We start from the raw sequence: 11253 nt of genomic DNA, 5'->3' as shown, positions 1-11253 counted from the left end.
CACAGTGATGAACTTCACAGGGAGGTGAAAGTGCACGGTGATGAACTTCACAGGGAGGTGAAAGTGCACGGTGATGAACTTGATGCTCCTTCGCAATAAATATCCAGGGTCATTTGACCCCCCGTCCCCGTCCCCCCCAAAAATAAATCTAGCCCTTATCCATAATAATCTCATCATGTCGGCTAACCTCACACTGTATGTGCCAGCTGTTGGCTCAAGTGCACAGGCCAAGACCACAGCAACGTCTTATAGAGAACGACACACAGCAACGTCTAGAGAACGACACACAGCAACGTCTAGAGAACGACACACAGCAACGTCTAGAGAACGACACACAGCAACGTCTAGAGAACGCCACACAGCAACGTCTAGAGAACGGCACACAGCAACGTCTAGAGAACGACACACAGCAACGTCTAGAGAACGGCACACAGCAACGTCTAGAGAACGCCACACAGCAACGTCTAGAGAACGCCACACAGCAACGTCTAGAGAACGCCACACAGCAACGTCTAGAGAACGGCACACAGCAACGTCTAGAGAACGGCACACAGCAACGTCTAGAGAACGGCACACAGCAACGTCTAGAGAACGGCACACAGCAACGTCTAGAGAACGCCACACAGCAACGTCTAGAGAACGCCACACAGCAACGTCTAGAGAACGGCACACAGCAACGTCTAGAGAACGACACATAGCAACGTCTGATGAACCTCTAGAGAACGACACACAGCAACGTCTAGAGAACGACACACAGCAACGTCTAGAGAACGGCACACAGCAACGTCTAGAGAACGACACACAGCAACGTCTGATGATGCTTTAAACAGAGGCTGTATAACGAGGCCAGGGCTTTAACGTGGGGTACGTACCCATACTTCATAACGTGAAGGTTCCATAGCTTCATCACCTCCTTCTCCCCATCGTTCACGTCTGTAAACTCCTGGATTTGCTGTAGACAGAACAACAGTCAGAGTGGATCCAGAGTCAAGTTGGAGACTCCAAACCCAATGTCAGTGTGGCTCTGTTGTAATGGTAGACCTGGGTTTGTATGGGCCTAATACCTACAGTCTGTACTGGTGCAGAGTAGACCTGGGTTTGTATGGGCCTAATACCTACAGTCTGTACTGGTGCAGAGTAGACCTGGGTTTGTATGGGCCTAATACCTACAGTCTGTACTGGTGCAGAGTAGACCTGGGTTTGTATGGGCCTAATACCTACAGTCTGTACTGGTGCAGAGTAGACCTGGGTTTGTATGGGCCTAATACCTACAGTCTGTACTGGTGCAGAGTAGACCTGGGTTTGTATGGGCCTAATACCTACAGTCTATACTGGTGCAGAGTAGACCTGGGTTTGTATGGGCCTAATACCTACAGTCTGTACTGGTGCAGAGTAGACCTGGGTTTGTATGGGCCTAATACCTACAGTCTGTACTGGTGCAGAGTAGACCTGGGTTTGTATGGGCCTAATACCTACAGTCTGTACTGGTGCAGAGTAGACCTGGGTTTGTATGGGCCTTATACCTACAGTCTGTACTGGTGCAGAGTAGACCTGGGTTTGTATGGGCCTAATACCTACAGTCTGTACTGGTGCAGAGTAGACCTGGGTTTGTATGGGCCTTATACCTACAGTCTGTACTGGTGCAGAGTAGACCTGGGTTTGTATGGGCCTAATACCTACAGTCTGTACTGGTGCAGAGTAGACCTGGGTTTATATGGGCCTAATACCTACAGTCTGTACTGGTGCAGAGTAGACCTGGGTTTGTATGGGCCTAATACCTACAGTCTATACTGGTGCAGAGTAGACCTGGGTTTGTATGGGCCTAATACCTACAGTCTGTACTGGTGCAGAGTAGACCTGGGTTTGTATGGGCCTAATACCTACAGTCTGTACTGGTGCAGAGTAGACCTGGGTTTGTATGGGCCTAATACCTACAGTCTGTACTGGTGCAGAGTAGACCTGGGTTTGTATGGGCCTTATACCTACAGTCTGTACTGGTGCAGAGTAGACCTGGGTTTGTATGGGCCTAATACCTACAGTCTGTACTGGTGCAGAGTAGACCTGGGTTTGTATGGGCCTAATACCTACAGTCTGTACTGGTGCAGAGTAGACCTGGGTTTGTATGGGCCTAATACCTACAGTCTGTACTGGTGCAGAGTAGACCTGGGTTTGTATGGGCCTAATACCTACAGTCTGTACTGGTGCAGAGTAGACCTGGGTTTGTATGGGCCTAATACCTACAGTCTGTACTGGTGCAGAGTAGACCTGGGTTTGTATGGGCCTAATACCTACAGTCTGTACTGGTGCAGAGTAGACCTGGGTTTGTATGGGCCTAATACCTACAGTCTGTAATGTGGTAGCTACCTGCTCAGTGTATCTCACCATGTGTGGTAGCTACCTGCTCAGTGTCTCTCACCATGTGTGGTAGCTACCCGCTCAGTGTGTGTTTGCATCTCTCACCATGATGGTCCTCTCTCGGAGCCAGAAGGGGTCCGTCTCATCCTCACTGTCGTGATCTACCTCCTGGGGTGTTTTGGGGGTACAGCTGTCTGAGCGGAAGTAGAGGCGGTTGTGACCAGGGATGATTCTCTGCTGGTCTCCCTCTCCTCCATCAGCCTCCAGGAACTCACACAGACTGGGGGGGAGGAGACGCTTTGGTCTAAGGGGAGGAGAGGGAGGGGTTAGTAAGTGACTGTCAATTGTACCTGAATACATACATGCTTTAGCCAACAGGAAGAGAGGAGATGGGTAGGGGGAGAATGAATATATATAAATATGAGTGAGAGGAGAGAGAAGAGAGGAGAGAGAGGTAAAGATCCTACAGGAAGGAGAACAGAAGAGAGGGAAAGAGAGAGAGGTAAAGATCCTACAGGAAGGAGAACAGAAGAGAGGTAAAGATCCTACAGGAAGGAGAACAGAAGAGAGGTAAAGAGAGGGGTAAAGATCCTACTGGAAGGAGAACAGAAGGGAGGGAAAGAGAGAGAGGTAAAGATCCTATAGGAAGGAGAACAGAAGAGAGGGAAAGAGAGAGAGGTAAAGATCCTACAGGAAGGAGAACAGAAGAGAGGGAAAGAGAGAGAGGTAAAGATCCTATAGGAAGGAGAACAGAAGAGAGGGAAAGAGAGAGAGGTAAAGATCCTACAGGAAGGAGAACAGAAGAGAGGTAAAGAGAGAGAGGTAAAGATCCTACAGGAAGGAGAACAGAAGAGAGGTAAAGAGAGAGAGGTAAAGATCCTACAGGAAGGAGAACAGAAGAGAGGTAAAGAGAGAGAGGTAAAGATCCTACAGGAAGGAGAACAGAAGAGAGGTAATGAGAGAGGTAAAGATCCTACTGGAAGGAGAACAGAAGAGAGGTAATGAGAGAGGTAAATATCCTACTGGAAGGAGAACAGAAGAGAGGTAAAGAGAGAGAGGTAAAGATCCTACAGGAAGGAGAACAGAAGAGAGGTAAAGAGAGAGAGGTAAAGATCCTACAGGAAGGAGAACAGAAGAGAGGTAATGAGAGAGGTAAAGATCCTACTGGAAGGAGAACAGAAGAGAGGGAAAGAGAGAGGTAAAGATCCTACTGGAAGGAGAACAGAAGAGAGGGAAAGAGAGAGGTAAAGATCCTACAGGAAAGAGAACAGAAGAGAGGGAAAGAGAGAGGTAAAGATGGATGTTCAAAGCAGCACTTATTTCTCAATGGCAGAAACACATATAGTAGTAACTTAGAGCACCCCAAGAAAACATTCCCAAATTACAAACTCTAAAATCAATTGTTATAATATGTTGTTCTAAAAGTTGGGTTTGAGGTTCTCTCCAAATCAGTTCTAACTTTGGAAAAAATCCTACAACGTCCCGTGGTCAGCTTTTTTAAAGATTGTGAGAATGATGCGGAAGAATTGGTCCCACACTGCTAACCTTATGCCTAACCTTGACCTTAAATGAAGACCAAAAAGCACATTTTCAGGAATTTATAGGATAAAGACAATTTTGACTTTGTGTCTGTGGTACACTATATACACAAAAGTATGTGGACACCCATTCAAATGAGTGGATTGGTCTATTTCAGCCACACCGGTTGCTGACAGGTGTATAAAAATCAAGCAAACAGCCATGCAATCTCCATAGACAAACACTGGCAGTAGAATGGCCTTACTGAAGAGCTCAGTGACATTAAAAGTGGTACTGTCCTAGGAGGCCACCTTTCCAACAAGTCGGTTCGTCAAATTTGTGCCCTGGTCAACTGTTAGTACTGTTATTGTGAAGTGGAAATGTCTAGTAGCAACAACGGCTCAGCCGCGAAGTGGTAGGCAAAACGAGCTCACAGAAAGAGACCGGCGAGTGCTGAAACGTGTACTGCCTGCAGATGAAGGTGTGTGTGTCTGTCTGTCTGCGTTACCTGCAGATAAAGGTGTGTGTGTGGGTGTGTGTGTGATCCAGACGTGTGTACCCAGTTACCTGCAGACGAGGATGTGCGTGACGGGGGATCTCTTGACGGGTCCGTTCCTGCTGAAGGCGAAGCCGGGCTGACTGTGAATATCCCGAGGATTCCCAGCGTGCACCCCGTCGTAACGCTCATTAATAGACACGTCTATCCTCGCTCCTTTAGGGTGGGGCTGGTGAGGTCATAGAACATGTCAATCACAACGGACCTGTATAGTTTAAAAACCAGCCCTTATTCAGCCCCCCAATATGTACAGCTCCTGACAGTACAACCCCCCCGGTCTCTCTCACCTCCTAGGCTGTTTACACAGCCAGCCCAATTATTGGCAAAATATCAGAATTGGGCTGCCTGTCTAAATGCAGTCATAGTTGAAGATTAATCTGCTGTGGGCCAGTTTGAGGAGACTGTAGTCCTCCACAGTTCAGAGTGCACCAGACACACACACACACACCCTGTCTCTGGGTCTCTCTCTCTCTCTCTCGCTTCCCCTCGTTCTCACCACGTAGTTGAAGATGAATCTGCTGTGGGCCAGTTTGAGGTGTTTGAGGAGACTGTAGAGTCTCCTACAGTTCAGAGTGCACCAGGGACAGTGGAGGTCATCTCTAGCCTCGGTCTGCTGCTGTGTGTTGTGGTTATACAGGAACTAGAGAGAGAAGGAGAGAGAGGGAGGGAGAGAGAGAAGGAGAGAGAGAGAGGGAGGGAGGGAGGGAGAGAGGGAGAGAGAGAGGGAGGGAGAGAGAGGGAGAGGGAGAGGGGGAGAGGGAGAGAGAGAGGGGGAGGGAGAGAGAGAGGGAGAGAGAGAGGGAGGGAGAGAGAGGGGGGGGGGAAAGAGGGGTGAGGGAGGGAGGGAGGGAGAGAGGGGTGAGGGAGGGAGAGAGGGGTGAGGGAGGGATGGAGGGAGGGGTGAGGGAGGGAGGGAGGGAGTGTGAGAAGGATATAGACTATGTAATTCTACACAAAAGGTCAGCCAGTCTGACCATAGAGTATGAGTCAGTAGAAACTATGAAACTCCCCATCATAGACAGCCAAGTCTGAAATACATTGTACCAAATGGGACCCTATTGCCTATATAGTGAACCATGGGCCCTGGTCAAATGAAGGGCACTATATAGGGAACAGGATGCAGACGTGCTTTAAAGGACCAGGTCTCTAATACCATCCACCTCCAGTCAGACCTGTTATAAAGGACCAGGTCTCTCATACCATCCACCCCCCCAGTCAGACCTGTTATAAAGGACCAGGTCTGTAATAACCCCCAGTCAGACCTGTTATAAAGGACCAGGTCTCTAATAACCCCCAGTCAGACCTGTTATAAAGGACCAGGTCTCTAATACCATCCACCCCCCAGTCAGACCTGTTATAAAGGACCAGGTCTCTCATACCATCCACCTCCAGTCAGACCTGCTATAAAGGACCAGGTCTCTAATAACCCCCAGTCAGACCTGTTATAAAGGACCAGGTCTCTAATACCATCCACCCCCCAGTCAGACCTGTTATAAAGGACCAGGTCTCTAATACCATCCACCCCCCAGTCAGACCTGTTATAAAGGACCAGGTCTCTCATACCATCCACCCCCCCAGTCAGACCTGTTATAAAGGACCAGGTCTCTAATAACCCCCAGTCAGACCTGTTATAAAGGACCAGGTCTCTCATACCATCCACCCCCCAGTCAGACCTGTTATAAAGGACCAGGTCTCTCATACCATCCACCCCCCAGTCAGACCTGTTATAAAGGACCAGGTCTCTAATAACCCCCAGTCAGACCTGTTATAAAGGACTAGGTCTCTCATACCATCCACCCCCCAGTCAGACCTGTTATAAAGGACCAGGTCTCTCATACCATCCACCTCCAGTCAGACCTGTTATAAAGGACCAGGTCTCTCATACCATCCACCCCCCAGTCAGACCTGTTATAAAGGACCAGGTCTCTCATACCATCCACCCCCCAGTCAGACCTGTTATAAAGGACCAGGTCTCTCATACCATCCACCCCCCAGTCAGACCTGTTATAAAGGACCAGGTCTCTAATAACCCCCAGTCAGACCTGTTATAAAGGACCAGGTCTCTCATACCATCCACCTCCAGTCAGACACATAACAAGAGAACAAAAGACAAGCACAACACAACTGTGATTCAGACATGGATTGCACAATGCAATCTGCTCTAAAGTCAAGAATACAAGTGGTGTTTCTCCCTCTCACCTGGTAGAATATGCGTAGATTGTCACTTGGTTCCTCAAGTGTGTGTTCTTGTTTCATCTGAAACTCTGAACTGCTGAAGGAGTCTTTCACAGCTACAGAGAGAGGGAAGAAACGTGTTCCACGTTTAAAGGGATTCTTTAAGGTGTGCCACGTTTAAAGGGATTCTTTAACGTGTTCCAGGTTTAAAGGGATTCTTTAACGTGTTCCATGTTTAAAGGGATTCTTTAAGGTGTTCCATGTTTAAAGGGATTCTTTAAGGTGTTCCATGTTTAAAGGGATTCTTTAACGTGTTCCATGTTTAAAGGGATTCTTTAAGGTGTTCCATGTTTAAAGGGATTCTTTAAGGTGTTCCAGGTTTAAAGGGATTCTTTAACGTGTTCCAGGTTTAAAGGGATTCTTTAACGTGTTCCATGTTTAAAGGGATTCTTTAAGGTGTTCCATGTTTAAAGGGATTCTTTAAGGTGTTCCATGTTTAAAGGGATTCTTTAAGGTGTTCCATGTTTAAAGAGATTCTTTAACGTGTTCCATGTTTAAAGGGATTCTTTAAGGTGTTCCATGTTTAAAGGGATTCTTTAAGGTGTTCCATGTTTAAAGGGATTCTTTAAGGTGTTCCACGTTTAAAGGGATTCTTTAAGGTGTTCCACGTTTAAAGGGATTCTTTAACGTGTTCCAGGTTTAAAGGGATTCTTTAACGTGTTCCAGGTTTAAAGGGATTCTTTAACGTGTTCCACGTTTAAAGGGATTCTTTAAGGTGTACCATGTTTAAAGGGATTCTTTAACGTGTTCCATGTTTAAAGGGATTCTTTAAGGTGTTCCATGTTTAAAGGGATTCTTTAAGGTGTTCCACGTTTAAAGGGATTCTTTAAGGTGTTCCACGTTTAAAGGGATTCTTTAATGTGTTCCACGTTTAAAGGGATACTTCAGGATTTTGGTAATGAGGCCCTTTATCGACTTCCCCAGAAATCAGATCAACTCGTGGATACTACTTTTATTTCTCGGTGTCCAGTATGAAGGATGTTGCTAACTATCACTGGCGCAATTGCTAACTAATGTTCGCTAGCAGATACCACAGACTTCCAGTCATTGTGCTAACGCTAGTTAGCATTGGCTCACAAAACTACCTCTTAACTTCCTTTATAACGGACGCAAAGACATAAAAATGATATTCATTTAAACATGGTATATGTTAAAGTATCCCTTTAAATTGACACCATTTGGTGAGCTTCTACAAATTACAACAGTCCGTCTGTGTGCGAGTGCGTCGTCCGGCCCGTGTCTCACCTACGGTCTGAGTGGGTCTGAGGGAGCAGGGCTTAGGGTCAGAGGTCAGGCTGCTAGCGTCAGCGTTCCGCGTGGCGAGGGGTTTGGCCACAGGGGCCGTCGACCTATCACTGGGCTCGCCTGTCCAACGCAGTGTGAACTGGAGAGTAGGACCCTTGGAGAACGTCTCAAACGGAGGGAGGAGCTACAGAAAGTGGGGGAGGGAGAGAGAGAGAGAGAGAGAGAGAGAGAGGGAGAGAGAGAGAGACAAAGACATGAGTAAAGGGAAGTGCTGACCTCTTCCTGTCTGTTCAGAGAGGAAGACCAGGGGCCTGGGAAGAGGAATTACACACTAGTGATGCACCCTATACAAAACTTCTGTACTTTTTTTATACAATAATTTTATTTTCGGTACTTCTGCCAAATGTGTCTCACGGATCAAATTTGTTTATCAACGCAGTCGATGTCCCCCACGGAGTGCACCGTGCCTGTCGCCACTTAGCCTGTACTTGAAGTCTAGGCTGCATCATGTTAACTCCCCACTTAGCCTGTACTGGGAGTCTGGACTGTATCATGTTAGCTCTCCACTTAGCCTGGACTGTATCATGTTAGCTCCCCACTTAGCCTCCACTGGGAGTCTGGACTGTATCATGTTAGCTCCCCACTTAGCCTGTACTGGGAGTCTGGACTGTATCATGTTAGCTCTCCACTCAGCCTGTACTGGGAGTCTGGACTGTATCATGTTAGCTACCCACTTATTCTGTACTGGGAGATTGGACTGTATCATGTTAGCTCTCCACTCAGCCTGTACTGTATAATGTTAGCTCCCCACTTAGCCTGTACTGTATCATGTTAGCTCCCCAATTAGCCTCCACTGGGAGTCTGGACGGTATCATGTTAGCTCCCCACTTAGTCTGGACTGTATCATGTTAGCTCCCCACTTAGCCTGTACTGGGAGTCTGGACTGTATCATGTTAGCTCCCCACTTAGCCTGTACTGAGAGTCTGGACTGTATCATGTTAGCTCCCGACTTAGCCTCCACTGGGAGTCTGGACTGTATCATGTTAGCTCCCCACTTAGCCTCCACTGGGAGTCTGGACTGTATCATGTTAGCTCCCCACTTAGCCTCCACTGGGAGTCTGGACTGTATCATGTTAGCTCCCCACTTAGCCTCAACTGAGAGTCTGGACTGTATCATGTTAGCTCCCCACTTAGTCTGGACTGTATCATGTTAGCTCCCCACTTAGCCTCCACTGGGAGTCTGGACTGTATCATGTTAGCTCCCCACTTAGCCTCAACTGAGAGTCTGGACTGTATCATGTTAGCTCCCCACTTAGTCTGGACTGTATCATGTTAGCTCCCCACTTAGCCTCCACTGGGAGTCTGGACTGTATCATGTTAGCTCCCCACTTAGCCTCCACTGGGAGTCTGGACGGTATCATGTTAGCTCTCCACTTAGTCTGGACTGTATCATGTTAGCTCCCCACTTAGCCTGTACTGTATCATGTTAGCTCCCCACTTAGCCTGTACTGTATCATGTTAGCTCCCCACTTAGCCTGTACTGTATCATGTTAGCTCTCCACTTAGCCTGTACTGTATCATGTTAGCTCCCCACTTAGCCTGTACTGTATCATGTTAGCTCCCCACTTAGCCTGTACTGTATCATGTTAGCTCTCCACTTAGCCTGTACTGTATCATGTTAGCTCCCCACTCAGCCTGTACTGGGAGTCTGGACTGTATCATGTTAGCTCCCCACTTAGCCTCCACTGGGAGTCTGGACGGTATCATGTTAGCTCCCCACTTAGTCTGGACTGTATCATGTTAGCTCCCCACTTAGCCTGTACTGGGAGTCTGGACTGTATCATGTTAGCTCCCCACTTAGCCTGTACTGAGAGTCTGGACTGTATCATGTTAGCTCCCCACTTAGCCTGTACTGGGAGTCTGGACTGTATCATGTTAGCTCCCGACTTAGCCTCCACTGGGAGTCTGGACTGTATCATGTTAGCTCCCCACTTAGCCTCCACTGGGAGTCTGGACTGTATCATGTTAGCTCCCCACTTAGCCTCAACTGAGAGTCTGGACTGTATCATGTTAGCTCCCCACTTAGTCTGGACTGTATCATGTTAGCTCCCCACTTAGCCTCCACTGGGAGTCTGGACTGTATCATGTTAGCTCCCCACTTAGCCTCCACTGGGAGTCTGGACGGTATCATGTTAGCTCTCCACTTAGTCTGGACTGTATCATGTTAGCTCCCCACTTAGCCTGTACTGTATCATGTTAGCTCCCCACTTAGCCTGTACTGTATCATGTTAGCTCCCCACTTAGCCTGTACTGTATCATGTTAGCTCCCCACTTAGCCTGTACTGTATCATGTTAGCTCTCCACTTAGCCTGTACTGTATCATGTTAGCTCCCCACTTAGCCTGTACTGTATCATGTTAGCTCCCCACTTAGCCTGTACTGTATCATGTTAGCTCTCCACTTAGCCTGTACTGTATCATGTTAGCTCCCCACTCAGCCTGTACTGGGAGTCTGGACTGTATCATTTTAGCTCCCCACTCAGCCTGTACTGAGAGTCTGGACTGTATCATGTTAGCTCTCCACTCATCCTGTACTGGGAGTCTGGACTGTATCATGTTAGCTCCCCACTTAGCCTGTACTGGGAGTCTGGACTGTATCATGTTAGCTCCCCACTTAGCCTCCACTGGGAGTCTGGACTGTATCATGTTAGCTCTCCACTCAGCCTGTACTGGGAGTCTGGACTGTATCATGTTAGCTCCCCACTTAGCCTGTACTGGGAGTCTGGACTGTATCATGTTAGCTCCCCACTTAGCCTCCACTGGGAGTCTGGACTGTATCATGTTAGCTCTCCACTCAGCCTGTACTGGGAGTCTGGACTGTATCATGTTAGCTCCCCACTTAGTCTGGACTGTATCATGTTAGCTCCCCACTTAGCCTGGACTGTATCATGTTAGCTCCCCACTCAGCCTCCACTGGGAGTCTGGACTGTATCATGTTAGCTCTCCACTCAGCCTCCACTGGGAGTCTGGACTGTATCATGTTAGCTCTCCACTCAGCCTGTACTGGGAGTCTGGACTGTATCATGTTAGCTCTCCACTCAGCCTGTACTGGGAGTCTGGACTGTATCATGTTAGCTCCCCACTTAGTCTGGACTGTATCATGTTAGCTCCCCACTTAGCCTGGACTGTATCATGTTAGCTCCCCACTCAGCCTCCACTGGGAGTCTGGACTGTATCATGTTAGCTCTCCACTCAGCCTCCACTGGGAGCCTGTACTGTATCATGTTAGCTCCCCACTTAGCCTGTACTGTATCATGTTAGCTCCCCACTTAGCCTGTACTGTATC

At 48.0% G+C, this 11253-nt stretch overlaps 1 protein-coding gene across 1 annotated transcript in view; it reads right to left on the bottom strand.

The window, feature by feature from the left end:
* Positions 1-11253, bottom strand: part of suz12a (SUZ12 polycomb repressive complex 2 subunit a) — a 34798-nt gene that overhangs the window by 6363 nt on the left and 17182 nt on the right. Inside the window, exons 9-14 of the mRNA XM_090197742.1 lie at positions 7910-8093; positions 6629-6720; positions 4926-5069; positions 4441-4598; positions 2461-2659; positions 873-952 (exon numbers count right to left, since the gene is read on the bottom strand). Coding sequence (XP_090053868.1) covers positions 873-952; positions 2461-2659; positions 4441-4598; positions 4926-5069; positions 6629-6720; positions 7910-8093 — 857 coding nt within the window. The remainder of the gene's footprint in view (positions 1-872; positions 953-2460; positions 2660-4440; positions 4599-4925; positions 5070-6628; positions 6721-7909; positions 8094-11253) is intronic.

Source organism: Oncorhynchus mykiss, chromosome 13 (genome assembly GCF_057628025.1).
Source record: "Oncorhynchus mykiss isolate SJ-2025 chromosome 13, ASM5762802v1, whole genome shotgun sequence".
NCBI lineage: Eukaryota > Metazoa > Chordata > Actinopteri > Salmoniformes > Salmonidae > Oncorhynchus > Oncorhynchus mykiss.
Note: the sequence above shows the minus strand (reverse complement) of the source record. Positions and strands in the feature narration are given on the sequence as shown.